At 39.9% G+C, this 18,935-nt stretch overlaps 1 protein-coding gene across 1 annotated transcript; it reads right to left on the bottom strand.

Annotated features, from left to right (window-relative positions):
- Positions 1 to 6,524: 6,524 nt before the first annotated feature.
- LOC103365478 (eukaryotic initiation factor 4A-I) lies at positions 6,525 to 17,771 on the bottom strand. Its single transcript, XM_008292918.1, has 11 exons — positions 17,705 to 17,771; positions 16,255 to 16,297; positions 15,539 to 15,671; positions 14,111 to 14,250; positions 12,823 to 12,991; positions 11,595 to 11,704; positions 11,200 to 11,343; positions 10,127 to 10,264; positions 9,794 to 9,883; positions 9,203 to 9,282; positions 6,525 to 7,908 (listed from the first exon to the last, which is right to left on the bottom strand). Exons 1-11 carry the CDS (start codon positions 17,725 to 17,727, stop codon positions 7,764 to 7,766), a joined length of 1,215 nt encoding a protein of 404 aa, XP_008291140.1. The 5' UTR covers positions 17,728 to 17,771; the 3' UTR covers positions 6,525 to 7,763.
- Positions 17,772 to 18,935: the final 1,164 nt, after the last annotated feature.

Raw genomic sequence — 18,935 nt, 5'->3', positions numbered from 1 at the left:
GCATGTTTTATAATATGGTAGATTTAACCTGTTCATTTTTATGTTCATAATTTAACAATATCAATCAATACTGTCTGGTATAAGGGCTGCAAGGTGGCGCAGCTAGTTAGCACTGTTGCCTTGCAGCAAGAAGGCTGCCAGTTTGTGTCCCCGTGGGGGCACCGGAATCTTTCTGCGTGGAGTTTGTATGTTCTCCCCGTGCAGCGTGGGTTCTCTCCGGGTTCTCCGGCTTCCTCCCACACAGTCCAAAAACATGTTGAGGTTAATTGGTGATTCTAAATTGTCCGTAGGTGTGAATGTGAGTGTGCTTGGTTGTCTGTCTCTAAGTGTAGTCCTGTGATAGACTGGCGACCTGTCCAGGGTGTCCCCTGTCTTCGCCCTAAGTCAGCTGGGATAGGCTCCAGGCCCCCCACGACCCTAGTGAGGATTAAGCGGTGTATAGATAATGGATGGATGTCATATATAATAACATATCAGTCAGGGGGCTCAAAACAGATGACTTTGACTATATTACTACAAATACCTATTTACTTTTACTTAGGTAGAATTATTCATGCAGGAGTTTTATTTGCAATTTTTTGCTGTATTGGTAGGTTAGTTACTGGTTAGTAACTGGTAAATTATGCAAAGAATATGAATACTTCCTACCCCACTGTTAGCAGTTCCAACAAGGAATAGCTGAAAAAGAAGAAATGGATAGTTATGGAATGGCCTAGTCAATACATGACATGGGTAATAACAACAATGGAGTTGTGAAGGCTACTTTTTTATTTTCTCTATCAATATTCATTCTGACAGCTGAACAGACGACTTACCTCTGCCTCATCTGTTGTCATCTTTCTGTGTCTAGGTGGATACAAACCACACCTGTATCTTGTATCTCACATCAATTTCCTTTCTGGACTCTGTCCATTAAGGTGGTTCCTATTGACGAGAGGACCACTTGCTAAATATGAGGTGAGTTGAATTAAAGCTCATTCGTTTACATTGTTGTAAATTGTCACATCCATCCATCCATTATCTATACACCGCTTAATCCTCACTAGGGTCGTGGGGGGGCTGGAGCCTATCCCAGCTGACTTAGGGTGAAGTCAGGGGACACCCTGGACAGGTCGTCAGTCTATCACAGGGCCACACTTAGAGACAGACAACCAAGTACACTCACATTCACACCTACGGACAATTTAGAATCACCAATAAACCTCAACATGACTTGTGGGAGGAAGCCGGAAAACCCGGAGAGAACCCACGCTGCACGGGGAGAACATGCAAACTCCACGCAGAAAGATTCCGGTGCCCCCACCAGGACGCGAACCGGCAACCTTCTTGCTGCGAGGCAACAGTACTAACCAACTGTGCCACCTTGCAGTCCATAAATTGTCACATTTATCTTCAAGACACAATGGACATCTGGCTAATACTAATGCATCTGGATAAATTCAGACTTTCTGTCACACCTTTATTCAAGTACAAGCAGCTAACAAAAACAAAATGTTTAATTTCTCTGGTGCCCCTTATTTGTTTATTATTTAAACTCTGAAGTGACTATTCTACTGGTCTAATTCAAATGATGTATTAACCAATGACTGATCAGCACCAGTACCCAAACACTCTGTAAATATTATATGGACACATGATATTGTTCAGCTTTTGCTGGAACAAGTGTAAAACCTTTTGATGCATGTCATTATTCACAGCTTTAGTATAGCTCTGAAAAAAGGTTATTTTGCACTCATAGTACAATACAAAACAAGAACAAAAACGAAAAACAGAGAACCTGACTATTTGAGTTCCACAATCACATCATGAGAAAGCAATCTAAACAATCCAAATGACATTAGGAAAGAGCTGCTTGGGGTTTCAAGACACACAAAGTAAGTATTTATGACAAGACTAGAATCGTATGAGTTTAAAATGCTCCTGTGATACTAAATGATCAAATTACTGATTAACATGTCAACCAAATTTTTCCATTATTGTGAAATGCTTAGATGCTGCCCAACCTAAAGGCCATGCAATAGTGAAGAAAGAACAACGTCTCCCTCTAGTGGAGTGACTGCTTTGACAGTTTTCTCAGACCTGGCCTATCCTAGCCGACTTAGGGCGAAGTCAGGGGACAGCCTGGACAGGTCACCAGTCCATCACAGGGCCACACTTAGAGACAGATAACCAAGTACACTCACATTCACACCTACGGACAATTTAGAATCACCAGTTAACTACAACATGTTTTTGGACCTTGTGGGAGGAAGCCGGAGAACCCGGAGAGAACCCACGCTGCACAGGGAGAACATGCAAACTCCACTCAGAAAGATCCCGGTGCCCCCACCGGGACGCGAACAGGCGACCATCTAGCTGCGAGGCAACAGTGCTAACCCACTGCGCCACCTTGCAGCCCATAAAATAAATAAATACATTTTTTTTAAATAAAAAAAGGTCTAATTTTCAGGAATAAAGGTGTCCAAGTCAACCTACTTTTTGGCATAACTGGGTAGCTAATGTACACTTTCTGACAGAATTTTATTTTTTGTTTTTTTAATTCTGGGCTTGTTTGCCTTTAATGGATAGGATAGTGAAGAGAGATGGAGAAGCGTGGGGAGAAGAATGGGTGACAGACATGCAGCAAATGAGCCGCTGGTTGGACTTCAACCGCAGCCGCTGCATCAGGGACTATAGCCCCTGTAGCCCCTGTACATGGGTTGCCGTCTTATCCAGTTGAGCAACCGGGCCGCCCGAGAAGTAACACTTTAAGGAGAAATATTAAGTAACTTAGAGAGAGGGCTGCAAGGTGGCTTGGTGGTTAGCACCGTTCCCGGTTCACATCCTGGTGAGGACACCTGGGATCTTTCTGTGTGGAGTTTGCATGTTCTCCCCGTGCAACGTGGGTTTTCCAGGTTCTCCAGCTTCCTCCCACGCAGTCCAAAAACATGTTGAAGTTAACTGGTGATTCTAAATCAGGGGTGTCCAATCCTGGTCCTCGAGGGCCACAGTCCTGCATGTTTTAGATGTTTCCCTCTTCCAACACACCTGATTCAAATGATCAAGATCGTTATCAGGCTTCTGCGGAGCTTGATGATGAGCTGATCATTTGAATCGAATGTTCGATAATTGATGGATGGATCTTAGAGAGAAACTTATGATGTTGCTAACCAAACAAGTCAGTCCTTTATTATGTTGTGTTTGTGTTGTTGGGCAGAGGTCCAAAGCAGTTCCTGTTCATAACTTCAGTCAGTGTGAAATCAGCAACACAGACCAAGACAACATACAATATTGTGTAATTGTTTAGAGGTGCATGTCTTTCTTGACAAACACTATTAATACTTTTCTGATCCATTTCTTCTTCTGATCGAATTATCGTGGAATATTTATCACTTGAACACAATGAATCCCCACTTTACATAGCCTCTTGTGTGGGGTTTGCAGGTTGTGTATATGTGAAAAGAAACAAAAAAATTGCACTCTTTTTAAAATGTTTTGACCTGACGAGACTAAGGTGAAATTTGGGTTAAAATAGCTTAATTCATTAACCTATAGGAATAGAGACTGTGTGAAAATGTTTGCCTAAAGAAAGGGAAAATAACTGTTTAAAAAAAGACTGTAATGCATGTAATGCATACAAACTATTTTCATGACCATGAATTCATAGTTTCAGTTCCTGATCTCATGATCAAGTGCAAATGGGTTATGCAGCATGACAATGACCCAAAGCACACAAGCAAGTCCACCTTTAAATGGCTCAAAAAAACAAACAAAATGAAGTTGTGGGAGAGCCCAAGTCAATGTCCAGACTTGAATCCGACTGAGATGCTGTAGCAAGACTTTAACAAGGCATTTCATGCTCGAAAACCATCCAGTGTGGAAAATTAAACCTGTTCTGCAGGGAAGACTGGGCCAAAATTCCTCCATGGTGATGTAAAAGAGAGATCACAAGCTAGAACAAATGTTACTGCCAAGGGTGGCCCAACCAGTTGTGAGGTTAAAGTAGTTTTTACACAGGACACGGCACCGGCGCCACTGCACTCTGAAACCCATTCATGTCTATTGCTTGCGCTTCGCAACAATAGCATGCCGCTGTGCTGAGCAAAACGCAAGCGCAGCAGCAAATCTGTCACTTCTGCTGCAATCTGTCATAGCTGCATTGCATTAACATTGTTATGCATGTGCCTTAAAATGCATGCAGTGTATTGTAATGGCAGTTGTAGGTTCTGTTCAAGGCTAATAGGTAATTTGATGACCTTTGATTATCCAGTTAATTTACACCAAACAGATTCATTTTTCATAGACAAACCATAAAAATACTGCACTTGCCACATTAATTCAGAGTTTAATGTAGTCGAAGTATGTTAGTATGACAGTACTGGTTTGAACAAACACCTAACACTCAAACAATTTTTTCTCTCTTTTGTTGCAGATTGTGTTGACTGCTGAGAAAACCCCTTTGGTATACGTGCTATTTTGTTGCTGGTAAGTTCACAATAAGGTGACTGAAGGTAACATGTCTGTTTTGATATTAGCACCATCTTTGACATCTCTGACTTAGGGCGAAGGCAGGGTACACGCTGGAAAGGCTGCCAGTCTATCGCAGGGTGACATATAGAGACTGTGGGAGGAGGCCAGAGCGCCCAGTGGGAACCCACACAGGGACAGGGAGAACATGCAAACGCCACACAAAAAGATCCCACACACAAGGTGTCACGACCGTGCTGCCCTGAGCATAAACCATGTTCAGCTGATAACAAAATGTAACATGCAAAGTGTTGGGAAAAAAAACAGTATCTTTGATGAAATTGATTATCTATTTTCCTTACTTGCTTTAAATTACGATTCTTCCCCACTTCAGGGAGTCTGTAAGCAACTTAGTAAATGTCTATCTGGCTGACACTTGTTGTGCATCTGTGCAGCACAATCCCAGTGTTTCTGGAGAACCTAAAGCAATGATGCCTGAAAGACTCAACTGTATGACTGATTTTCACCTGTATATTACTGTCTCAGCCTTTCTAATTGCTATTATGCTTACCAAGAGTGCTGGGTTGTTTCCATTAACATTTGGGCCAATCATTCAGGGTCATAATTCCGGGTTGGTAATTGCCGTTGCGAGTAGATACTGATATTTATTAGGGTACTAACAGTGTTATAAGGTGCTCGAAAAGTGACATGAAAAGTGACATCCGAAGACGGAACGTCAGTGCAGGAATCATTATGTCAACTCTACCCGGAGTAGCTCGTCAGGCGGGATTCCCCTCACGCCAAGGCGGCAGGTGGTCACCGTATGCGTACTTGAAAAGTTTTGTTGTGATCTAAATGTAAAATTAATTGCTTTATTATTATACTGAAACTCGCTCATGCACAATAACAGGCTTTTGTCATACGAGATAATTTTCTCGTAATTAAAAGATCCGTAAATAAAAGATTTTCTCCCGTAAATAAAGCTATAGTCTGTCATGTGGCTGACGCTCTGGACCAAGTGGCACGAATCGCAAGGTTATGGGTCCAATCTCCGGTCCTTTCGTATGCCTAAGTGTCTTCGGGCAAGACACTGAAAGGAAGCAGGCAAGCACCAAAGGCTTGGTCACACTTGATGTTTCAATGTGTGTGAAAGACGTTGTGAATTGCTAAGAGAACAAGTAACGTAGTAAAGAGTTATACAAGTGCTGACTCCATACATACATACATACATATACACACATATATATATCTATATATATATATATATGCAAATGCACAGGATGGTACGTACAGGATAAAGTGTTTTCATGTTTCTCAGAACTTCAGGGTGGTACGTACAGGATACAGACTAATTTAATCCATCATCTGAAAATTTAGCCGCTGATCAGCGGCTAAATTTTCAGATAATGGATTAAATTAGTTTTATACGGTGAGTCAGTAAACAATGCTAGTATGAAAACTTGAAAGTTTCAACTGCAACTTCCCCAGCTTTAAAGGAACATACCCTAGTTACAGCGGTGAAGGGGGAGTCTTTCCGGTAACCCTCGAGAAATTGTGCCAGTCGTGTTTTATACGGATGCGGTTCAGTTCCACTGCAGGGACCTTCGGTCTGGAGGGGTTACAAACGTAAAGAATCCGGTTTCACGTGTTCCCAAACCGGCAGGACACAACTATACAATTCAGTGTTTATTGTGTAAACACCTTTGTAACGACTTCTATAATGTTCTAAATAAAGTCAAGACTGAAGACATCTCTCCTAAATCATACAGATAACCTAAGGGGGAACTTCAGCAGTTTTATGGTTCATTAGTCATAAAAAAAAATGTGAAACTTTATCCAAACGATGCGGAAAAGCTGTAAGCTCCTAAGAAGGTTGATCAAACGTTAAAGTGTACAATTATAGGCAGCTGAACCAAACTGCAGTATTTAGATGGCAGCAGCAAATAATTAAAAACTTCAAGTACAGCAGACTGGAGGTTACCCAAACAGTCTTCCTGCAATTTGTGAAATCAAAAAATACTTTGCACATGTGATTTGGCCACAGGAGTTTCCTTGCTACTCAACAATGCAGAGGCCAGTTTACACTGTTAAAAAGGAGAAACCTTTATTTTTGTTTTTTAAAGACCATTAAAATAAATACTATACAGAATCCAATGTAGAAAACTTGATACACTGCTTCTGTCTCAAAAAGGTTAACAATTCATAAATTCATTTAAAAAATAGCACTGATACCAAACACCCCATGATGACAAGCATTTTAAAATGAGAGCTTAGAAAGAGTTTTGGTGGCATGGAGAGGGGGCATAATCTCTATATACGTAATCATATGTAATTTGGTCCCTTCATGTCAGATACCAACACCTCCCCCAACATTGTGATGGTAGGTTACAAAATGTGACCGCCACCTTGTCAAAAACTCAGTATTTTCTTTAAAAATAAAATCTAAATGAACAATAATGTCAAAGACTTGGAGATTAAAATCCCACCAGAACACCTGGGTCAGGAGGCCAAGTCTCCACAGAACTCACCGTTGTTCTCGTCTCCAAATGACTGTGGTCAGTCAGTCTTCAACTGAATGCTACTGCACAAATGACTGTACAAGTAAATAAGAAAGTACAACAGCCATAAAAGCATATAAGAAACAGCAGTATAAGGATCAAAATGGTAAGCCACTCATTCATGATGGATTTTACTATACAGGTCTTTATTGAATATGCCCTGTAAACTCTAGACCCCAAAACTGCTGTTCTTAACATGATCACGGATGTGTGTTGAAGTCAGTTTAAGTACACTGAAGGCTGTTTAAATACTAATCTGGTCAAGCGCTGCACTTTCCATTGAATTTAGAACATGGTTATGTTGAGGCCAAACTGAAATGCAGTGCAAACCACTCATCTTTAAGTTAACCAACAGTGCAGCACTTGCTGTGCAAATCACTGCCACATTTCACAAAAGCTGCAATCACTGTGTTAGCATTGTATCAGCTGAGTTAGGTAATTGATATATTGTAAAATAACAGCAGGAATCATCATCTTTGTACTTTTAAAAATGTGCTCTTGGAAATGTGGGTATGGTTTGGAAAAGAATTAGCTGCTGGGTAGATTTAGATGCTGATATGATACAAAGGACTATGGCAGACAGATGAAGCAGTTCAGTAAGGTATCCTTCCAAGATGGACAGAAAGTACTGGAAATGCTTGGATGTAAAGTCATGGTGCAATTTAGCAAAAGGAAGTTTTTAGAATTGAGATCATATAAGAAATAAGATTTTACTTCTAAAATAAGCAGTTTGAGTGGACAAAGGGCATGTGGAGTCTTCTAGATAAGATCAGCCACATTCATAGGCATCTCCTCAATGGTGGTGTTGTAGAATGTCTCAATGTCCCTCAGGGTTCGCTTGTCATCCTCAGTCACCATGTTAATGGCTACTCCCTTTCTTCCAAAACGACCACCCCGGCCAATCCTGACAAAATAAAAAAAAAAAAAGAAATGTTTTACTGCGCATTTGGCAGTTACAAGAGTATTTGGAAAATTCATTTATGTCATAGAATGGAAAATGAGATTTACAAAATTGAAGATTTACAACTTGCATGTGTTCCCAGCAGACAGAAAGTTGTAGGCATGACTATGTCAAAGTTGACGATACTGTGCAAGATAACAATGGCATTTGGGTTGGATTACTTTAATAACCTACTTTGGCTTGCGTATGTGTGTCCAATTGTGAGATTTTCTATTCCTTAATAATAGAGATAAACACTATGTAATGTCTAATGTGACCGCATAATGTAACCATGACACACAGACCCGTGCCATATCACTTTTGTCACCAATCCCTGGTAAGGAGCACGTATTACAGTTTGACAGTGGTGTCTACACAGTTCAATGTGAAAAGTTTTCAAAGACAGAAGACTTTGAAAGAATACATTTTGAGCTGCAAACCTGAAAGACACACTGTCGGGGCAGGTGAGACTGAAAACAATACAGATTCATTTACAGCACAGGCAATGTCTTAAAAGGATCTATGTTGTGCTTTTCAGCAAATTAATCATGGTATTTACTCTCAAATTCCGGGAGGGTTAAAACGACTGACTTCAGCAAGCCATTTTAATTTGTGTTGGAATTCAGTTTACACAAGACGTTTTGCCCCTAATATGCATTTACATTTTGCAATGTGTGGCTTTATACACTCTGTGTCTTTAAAAATAAATAACTAAAGGACCTTAAATAAGTTGCTCAACAGCTTAGCTTTGTGAAATAAATCACTTAGATGAATTAGTAAACCATTGATAGAAAAATAGAAATAGTAATGGCAGCCTTTATAAAAAGAAAAAATAAAGAAAATAGTACATTATGGCAATTTAACTGTTACAGTGTTAAGATGAGCATGGTTATGTATGCAGAGCAGCAAAATAGACCTCATCTTAAGTCCTCAAGTTTGCATAATTTCTGATTTTAAGGATCCATGGATACCCAAATTTCAGGTCCCCAAAAATGTTTTGAAATTCTGACTTGATCGTAATTGTTGAACAAGTAGGAAGTTGTAAGTACATTAACCAATGACATGAACATGGCAAACCAAAGATCCATCATCTGACATTGGAAAGGGAAAAGATTTATAGAAGCAAGACCTTTGAATGAATGGAAGCCGTGTTATGTCGCCTAATAAACAAAATGCAGTCACCATATTATAGAATGCCTTTGTAAAACAGTTATACAGGAGAAAACCAATCTTGTTTACTTCCTTAGCTGTGTTTTACCTGTGGATGTAGTTTTCCCTATTGGTCGGCAGGTCGTAGTTGATGACTAGGGACACCTGCTGAACATCAATACCTCTGGCCTGAGGAAGAACACAGTGACCTTTAGATGCATGCACATATGTCATTTATGCAGACATGACTGAGATTAAGTGTCAACTTTTTGTTTCAGTTCAGGGTTGTAATCCACCTTTAAAAAAAAAAAAAAAAAAAACAACAAAAAAAACCCCCAAACAACAACAACAACAACAAAAAAGCAAACAGTACAATCCAACCAAAACTTCTCAAATATCGAAACACTGGTGATCTAAATGTAATCTGGCAGTTAGTTGTAAGTCAAGGACTTAAACCCAGCTACAGTGGAGGCCAGATAAGCTTCTCTACCAAGGAACTTTCAGTCCTTCACCAACACTGCAGATGGAAGGAGAGGGAACCTTGGACTGTACACAATACTTGCATAGGTAGACATGGGTGGTTAGCACAAAAAAGAAGCCATTTTCAAATAAAGTAAACAACTTAAAATAAATAAAACTTAAAAAAGGGGGGGACTTTTCAGTCATCCACAAAGACTCAAAAGACTGTTCCTGTACATACCAGCAGGTCAGTGGTAATAAGGACCCGACTGGAGCCAGAGCGGAACTCCCTCATGATCAAGTCTCTTTCTTTCTGGTCCATGTCACCATGCTGAAAGAAAAAATTTAAGATTATATGGGGAGAACTGGGCATGACAAAATCAGTACTTAAGGCACAGTTGAGTGAAGATTCAGTTATCCAATTTGGCTCTACTGTATTTTCTGGAAATACTCTACATCAACAGTCCAAATGTCCAGCTGGATACATTTTTCACAGATGCCAAAAATGGCAAGGGAATCAGGCTCAGATGGTTTTCAAAAAACACTCTCAGTTTTGAAAATGGCAGGCTCTTACCAGAGCAGAAACAGTGAAGTCTCTGGCATGCATCTTCTCAGTAAGCCAGTCTACTTTCCTCCTTGTGTTGATGAAGATGACAGCTTGTGTGATGGTAAGCGTTTCATACAGGTCACACAATGTGTCCAGCTTCCATTCCTGAGGAACATAGGGTCAGACAGTTTGCTCAAGCAAGGTAAGACACATTACATTGCCAGTTTATTACCTTCATTAGTGTTTGCCAAGTGTATAATATTATGCATAAAAGGAAATTTGGGTTTAAATGGGCATTTTGATTGGAGCTGATGCAATTACTATGACAACTTTAATCTAGACCACTCTGTCAGATGTGACTAAGACTCACAGGTAAGGGGAGTGGGGGCACTTAGCAGAATTGTGCTTTGGGGCCAAAAGAGGTCAGGCCCAGTTCTGACTAGTACCTGACTCACTACTGTCACTGGAATCGAACTTTAACAGGATATGGTAACTTTATTTCTCCCTAAACACAAAAAGAAAAGGAAAAAAAAAAAAAAAAAAAAAAAAAANAAAAAAAAAAAAAAAAAAAAAAAAAAACTAAGAACACAACAACAAACAGCAGCTAACTATGTCAGGGGCAAAACTTTTCTAAACTGGCAAATCTATTTACATATGTGACCTAAAACATTAGCTTACCACACTATAACAGCAGCTGGGCGGAAATTTGTATGTGGAAAGCTATAAACAAGTCATAATCATCTACACACAAAACATGGTCTGTTAGTATTAGTCACTTACAACTGATTTCTAATGGCCTATATCATCCTCAAGTGGGAACAAAAATGTAAAATAGGACAATGCTGCCTTTTTCTGTAGTCTCAACAAAGCACACCATGATGGCAGCAGGTGCTTGTACTGGTATAAATCATTTTAAATTTGCAGTTTTTACAGAGCACCACATTGTTCAGTGTTTGTAGCCTAGATGTGTGCCGGAGCATTTTATGGCGTAATCTCTGGAGGTATCAAGCTTTGACCAGGCACAGACCTTTCTGCAATGTCCCGCTTTAATCAATGACGGCATTACATCACCAATTCTCTCCAGCCCTTAAATGTTTCACCTCTTTTTCCACATTGATGTAGAACTGGCGGATGCCTTCAAGGGTCAGCTCCTCCTTCTTTACAAGGATTCGAACAGGTTCACGCATAAATTTCTTTGTGACCTCCAAAACGTCAGCTGGCATGGTGGCTGACAGTAGGACAACCTTTAAAAAAATAAAAAAGTTGGTCAGACTAAACATTAGTTGTAAAGCTATCACAGCTAAGCAGATTTTATTCTGTCATACATAATGCTTTCATAACATCCATTATTTGGGTAATTACCAAAATAAAAACAAACTGCATCTCAGCTTTTACTCAACCAAAGTGAAGGGGGAGGGGAAAAAAACAAAAAACAACCCGACATTGATTGCTGAGGAATTAAATTCAGACCAAAGAACTTGTTTTCCACTCTAACCTGTGTGCTGCTTGACAGTTTCTGGAAGATCTCGTAGATCTGGTCCTTGAATCCTCGACTAAGCATCTCATCAGCTTCATCCAGTACGAACATTTTGATGTACTTAGAAGCTGCAAAAACGTTAATTTTATGTTAATCTTGATCATATACTTTGTTAAATTTACAGAGGTTGGATGTAACATAGGCAGGGTTGCAAAATGTGATATTGTGACCTCTCTATGCCCAATGTGCCAGTATCAAGGACAGCACAAAAATCCAGCTAACAGGAAGTGGTTAGGGCACAGCAAGGTTTCGTTTCAGTTATGGACCTGTGTTACATGTCAGACTCCTTTATTCATCTTGTTTCTCTGTTCTCTTGTCTGCAAACAAAAACTGTTGTATTTGACAATGTAACTCACAAATTACAATTACTCAAATGATGTCCAGTCAAGGATGGTGCAAATCTGGCTCTTGGTGCATAGCATATTACATTGGTAAAGTAGTAATGCCTTTCAGACTTGAACTCAAAAGTTTAAACCATCTTGGTGGCGCTCATTAAATGCTAGCCCTGAACCTTGTAAAAGTCTGACATTTGTTAGACATAGAGCACACTGCAGCAACAGTGTCAGTGTTACTCAAAAACATGCTGATGGCAATGTATTATTTAATCAATATTGGTTTAATTAAGCAATACCAAGGGTTTTCTTTTTCCAGATGTAGATCTTCAGAACTCGCATTATTTGAACTTGTTTTTTTGAAGAATGTGCAGTGATCGTCATCTATAATTCCAGACGAGTTCTATAATTTACCATCCAATATTGCAAAATTTGCTACACTTGTTTATATGTCCCCTATATTGCAAAACTCCACTAGGTTATGTGAAACCATAACATTCCCTTAGACAGTTTTCGGCACTTTAACACATTTATGTAGAATGTTTCACTAGTAAGGCTCAAGGACAAACATAAATTTAAGTGTAATTGGTGCTGTATTCAGAAGTAATGTATGTGTGATCATGTCTCTGGGTCCCTGTTGTTCTGAAGACTCAACCCAGCAGAACGCCAAGCAGAGCAACAACACACCAGAGGTTTACAGAGTCAGTTGACACGCATGGGTTTCATCATTATACAGCAAAAAATAACCGCAGTACAAAGCTGCCTAAATGAGAGGGAAAAATATCCTCACCACACATTTATAAATTGCATATTCTGATGCACAGCACTTAACAGTAATTTCCATGATAACTTACACAGGTTTTTTCGAGTTAACATGTCAAAGACACGGCCAGGGGTTCCCACCACAATGTGAGGGGATTCAGCCTGCAGCTTTTGGACTTCACTGCGGATGTTGGTCCCTCCAATACAGGCATAGCAACTGGCTCCCATGTAGTCGCCAAGGGCCAGAACCACCTTCTGGATCTAAATAAAAGGTGAAAGAAACTCAATGTATTATTCAATCAATAATGGTTTAATTAGGCAATGCCAAGGGTCCCCCCCCCCGAATGTAGATCTTCAGAACTCACATTATTCGAATATGTTTTTCTGCTGAATGTGCAATGATCTCCATCTTTAATTCCAGAAAAGTTCTATAATTTACCATCCAATATTGCAAAATTTGCTACACTTGTTAATATTTGCCCTATATAACAAAACTCTACTTGGTTACGTGAAACCATAACATTCCCTTAGACAGTTTTCTGCACTAACACATTTATGTAGAATGTTTTGTAAGTAAGGTTTAAGGACAAACATAAATTTAAGTGTAACTGGTGCTGTATTCAGAGGCAATGTATGTATGATCATGTCTCTGGGTCCCTGTTGTCCTGAAGACTCAACCCAGCAGAACGCCAAGCAGAGCAACAACACACCAGAGGTTTACAGAGTCAGTTGACACGCATGGGTTTCATCATTATACAGCAATAAATACCTGCAGCAAAAAGCTGCCTAAATGAGAGTGAAAAAATATCCTCACCGCACAATTATACATTGCATTTTCTGATGCACAGCATTTAACAGTAACTTCCACGATAACGTAGAGGTTTTCTGCCAGTGTTTACTGTCACAGAAAAATAAAGCATCTCCATTAAGGTAATGTTAGGTCATCCTCCCGCATTCTTCATGAGATGTTTGAAATTTGACTTAACACAGACAACGGTTACCAACACAAAAAGTGGTCTCTTCTGGGTTTTTCTACATTTCAGGCTTTACTTCGGCTACTTTAACAGCAGTCAAATTTCATTCTTGTGAAGTAAGCAATGCTAGAGTCATGACTGACAAATTCATTAAAGATATAGTAAAACAATTGACTAGTATGAGAAACTGGTAGCCAGGTTCTTGTAGAATCATTGTAGGCGTTTGTTGTATGGACATTTTTTGAGAAGTGGGCCAAATCAAGTGTGTTTAGAAACCAGCAAGATTAATTTCAAGCATAATTTTTCCGACGATTCCTATCACAGATCAATTCCATGACTACCATACAAGACCTTCGGAACAAGACACGGGGAAGGACCTAGATTATCAGTTTTAGTGGGACTGTACCTGCTGAGCCAGCTCCCTAGTTGGAGCAAGGACCAGAGCCTGAGTGCCTTTCAGCTCCACATCAATCTGCTGAAGGATGGAAATAGCAAAGGTGGCAGTCTTCCCAGTGCCAGACTGAGCCTGAGCGATCACATCATAACCTTATAAAAAAGGGGAAACAAAACAAAACAAAATAAACAAACAAAAAAAAAAAACACCACTCAAAGTTACAATCAGCACTGCTGCACAGTTATCACTGAATTTAAAACCAATTCACCAGAGGCAGCAAACACCAAAATCTACAATTCAATATTATCTAGTTATGTTCTCTCATTACTAAATTTCAAGCAGTAAACGGTTCATTCAGGATTTTTCTCTACAAGCAGGATCATTTTAAATTACATGACCTGAAATTATGTTTGATTGGAGCAGCTGAGTGCACTGCGATATGTGGTTGATGTCTTCAGTTATGCTAAATACTCTTATGTTACATTAAGTATTGATAGTAAACACTGTATCTGTAGATTACTTTATTGTTCCGCAATAAGGAAGAGCATAAGAGAGAGGGAAACCAAAAAGAGGAAAAGGTATCCTCATTTTCCAGATCTGGTTTCCTGCACGTTATGAGCCGACACTGCTCAGCGTTCAGATATTCTTCAGTGTAGACACATCGGTGGTGATAGTCCTAGTGCTGCAAGTAAGCAAACTTTTTTCACAATACTTTCACATGCCACAGACAATCAGTCTCAGGTAACTTGCTTTAACCAAAGGTGATAAAAAGTTACACTGTCGTGTCCAAAACATGACAATGCAAGCCGTGATTAATTTGCTTTGAAAACAAAAGCCTAATGTAACCAAGTTAAGGTCCCTGCAATTTCTGTTTGCTGCTCACTTTTGAATTTGAGATTGTGCAACAGGTTTTACTGCAATCTCACATAATTCATCTGCTCCTGCTGTTGTCAGTCACTGTTAGCAAAGACAGGAAACACTCCCACACCACTGAATATTCAAACTAGACTGGCAACTGAGTCCACTTGGAAAATTCAGAGTCAGGCACATCTCCACTATTTGAATTTGTAGAATTATTTTAATCCCTTCAGTCAGAGGCAGTGTCTTTAAACTGGCTTGCTAACCCACCATACGCCTGTCTGCCTTTCCAAAATCAGACTACATTTTAGAGTAACTTGACAAAACACTCACCGTTGAACGTTTTCTAAACCAACTCGACAATGGTATTCCAACATTAGCAGACTAAAATTAGAACGTGGTATGTAGCCGTACTGCCGGTGTGCTTTTACTCTGGGTAAGACTGAATGCTATACATCATTCTTGTAATTTTTGGGAAAAAATTACAACTTTGGCTGGCCCTCCTGTACAATTAAAGAATTATTGCAAAACACCAAATGTCATTTAAAAATAGTAACTGCACTGTGTGGTCCTTTTACTCACCCTTGATACAAGGGATAATGGCTCTTTGCTGAATAGCAGAAGGCTTCTCAAAACCATAGGCATAAATTCCCCTGAGCAGTGTCTCACGCAGGTTCATTTCATCAAAACTGTCCACGATCTGGTTCCAGTTGCTCTGAAAAAGGGAAGACGGTAAAAAAATAAATTCAAACATATCTTAAGTTCATGCTTTAGATTTGATGTGTTTTATAGTCATTTTACAGTTTCTTCTACAAGTTTGTTTGGGTGTTCTGATCATAGACTTTTAAAATAAATAAATAAATAAATGATGGACATAGCCATTTTGACATCAGGTATTGATTTCTGGACAACTGTTTTGAAGACTCGAATTTGGCAGAACATCGTGCTGTATTGAACAAGTCAAACCAGCATTTGCTTACACCAACTTATGGGTATATGATCAAATGTCAATAGGATAATTTCCTTTAACTTTTACAATCTGGCATTTCTGCATCAGGCAAGTTGCCCCCTGCTGGCAACTAGAAATATAGATTTTAAGCACTTATGCATTGGCTTCACTTAGGCCCAGAAGGTACATCCATTAAAAAAAATAATAAATTTTAAAAATCAATAGGCATAATAATCTCACACGTTACTTAGAACTGGTTACCTAAAATGATAGTTTGAAACCAGTTGGGAATTCTACTGTGTTCTCATGGATGTTAGCTATCATAAGCACATAGATATAGAGGGCTTACCTCAATGATCCCATCTGGCTCCATGCCCTCTGGGCCATTGTCTCTAAGAAGACAAGGCAACAAAATCATCAGTATTATTCCTTGAAAACGTGCTCCATCCATACAACAGCAGAATACAACAGTCTCTGACCAATCCTAAAGAAGTTAAAGTCAATTTAAGCAATCTTCCATCCATAGTAGGAGGGTATGGAAAAACAATTCCATTCATGATTCCTGCCACCATGTTAGGTTATAAGGAAGGTGGCTGGATGAAGTAAAACATAACTTGTAGATAAGGGGGGAAAAGCATTTTTAATTGCTTATTAACAATTTTATGCTTACATGTCACTGGCCTACGACTTTCTCATTTCTGGATTGAGAAAATTAAACGGATTTGCATTTTTTTCGTGTGCTGTAAAGCAAACGCCTTTTTAGTAGTCCGCCATTTCTCCAGCATACATTTAAGATGGTCGTTTCTCATCTCAGGACTGGAAAAAGACAAAAGCGAGTCGATGGAAAAAACGGTCGGAACTTGAAACGTCGTAGAGTCTGCTAGTGTACAAATGGCGATTTATTTTCGGGTTAATACGAACCAATTGAATGCTGAAAGACTGACGTGGCTTTGATGCTGAAAATCTTCAGGATTGAGCCTTATTTAGCTGGTTTTAGCCGCGGCCTGCTACAAGTTAGCCACAACGAACAGGCCCTGTGCGCCTTCGGATGGCCTTTCAATAAGACACACAAGTCGCAAAGTCCATGACCAATACTTTAAATAACCGTAAACTGGGCACTGATTATCAAGGCCAGTAAATACAGTCACCTATGGCAATACAATGAGTAAAATGTCTAACCGCAGTGAATGGCTTCCGCTAACGGCATTGTCTAAGCACCCGCTTAAACTACCATGACCATGTGCTCGCATGTACCATACCAAAAGCTACCAAACCACCAAAAGGTATTTGCATCGCCAACGCCGAGAAGTTTCTCATCCTGTGTGATAAATCGGAAATCCCGCGCTTCAAATTAATCGTAATTTACAATTTTACACCATTGACGACAAAGGCATCTGAAATGGAATTTAGGCCCAGCTTAGGGTCATTCACGTGCTACTCAAAGCGCCGGTAACCATTACATTTTATTCAGTTACGTTCAGGAGCAACGGCGATCGCCGCCATCCGTGCCACCTTTAATAATCCTATAGACACGTTATGAAGCGAACATAACTTTAAACCTATAATGCCAAATCTAACATCCGTATCCTTCGTAATAAAACTGCAAAGCCAGTAGACGTTAGCCTCAGGCAAGCGACGGACAGGCCTTAGCGTTCATCGGCCACAGAAACATCAGCACACATCGCTCAATATCATCATCCTGAAAAGTAGTCGATACTAAAATCTAACAATTATACGAAAACAAGTACATTAAACGCTAAAACATACACTCCCATGCAAGCCATACGTGGTTTTCTTACCTATTATCATATTCAGCCGACATTATTCCAAAGAAAGAAACTGCGGCAGAAATGTCTTATATACGTTGACAACACACAAAGAGGCTTTCTCATTGAAACACATCGCCGTCATTTAGTTGCAAGCCCGCCTATAGAGATCTGCGATTGGTCGACTTGTACGTCATGTAAAAGTAGGTGGATCGTGACGTTCATGCTAGAACGATCCTATATCGTTGTACTGTTACAGCCGGAGAGGCGGGCTTTACATTTTTAAAGAAACAGAGACAACCAAGCTTTGCAAGCGTCCTAAATTAGTTTTTACTTTTAGCTGTAACTAAGTTTCCTGTCGGGTACAGTTGATAAATCATAACGGATCGATAACGTTATTACAGTATTTTAACTGCTGCTGTCTGGACATGCAGTTTGGTCATGATCAGAATACTGTTACTGATGAATTTTTTTTTTTTTTTCCCATTTCAGTAAATTAGTTCAGTTATGTGAGTTCATAATACGGTTCTTTGATTTAGTATCAGACTATGGCCTGTTTTTAGCAGCCTCTGATCATTTAATTGAGAAAAACATCTATTGAAAAGATTCTTGCTCTTTCAGAAAAAAGTAACATTACTTAGGTCTACCCACAATGTCATGAGCATCCACATAGCCTACGTGAGTGATAGACTCTGGCATCCTCTCACAGTCAAAAAAACATGCTGAGGTCAATTGGTGAATCCAAATTGTTCGTAGGTGGGAATGTGACTGTGCTAGTTTGTTTGTTTGGTCACGTGTAGCCCTGTGATAGACTGGCAACCTCTCCAGGGTGTCCCCTACCTTCGCCCGGAGTCGGCTGGGATAGGCTCCAGCCCCACAGTGACCCTAGTAAGGATTAAGCAATGTATAGCCAATGGTTGGATAGACAATTGTAGATCTTTTTCAAGCTCTGGTCTTGGTCACTGGGGCCAACTGTGTCCGATGTGGGCTGAGAGCTACAGAGAACACGAGCGTTTGGCTGTGGTTATCTGAGTTCAAAGAGCCTTCTTCCCGTCTTCATCCAGTCCCTGTGAGGAAGAGCAGCACCCAATGTCCTCCTCATCCACTGCAGTGGGAATGACCTGAGGGATGTCTCAAACCTCATTGCAGCAGGAATGGAGGACCTGCACCACCTCCACCAGCAGCATCCAGACATAAAAATCATCTTCTCTGGTACCACACAGAAATGCAGTTGAAAGGTTGGTACCAATGCAGGGAAGACTGG

The sequence above is a fragment of the Stegastes partitus genome, unplaced genomic scaffold, assembly GCF_000690725.1.
Source record: "Stegastes partitus isolate 25-593 unplaced genomic scaffold, Stegastes_partitus-1.0.2 Scaffold844, whole genome shotgun sequence".
In the NCBI taxonomy this organism is placed as follows: domain Eukaryota; kingdom Metazoa; phylum Chordata; class Actinopteri; family Pomacentridae; genus Stegastes; species Stegastes partitus.
The sequence above is the reverse complement of the archived record's forward strand: the minus strand, read 5'-3'. Positions and strand labels throughout refer to the sequence as shown.

Coding starts and splice junctions, on each gene's coding strand:
- LOC103365478 (XM_008292918.1), bottom strand. CDS start 17,727: ATGTCGGCTGAATATGATAATAG. Junction 10,265..11,199: donor ACATCAATGTGGAAAAAGAG/GTGAAACATTTA, acceptor TATGTTCCTCAG/GAATGGAAGCTGGACACATT. Junction 7,909..9,202: donor AGGGAAAACTACATCCACAG/GTAAAACACAGC, acceptor TTATTTTGTCAG/GATTGGCCGGGGTGGTCGTT.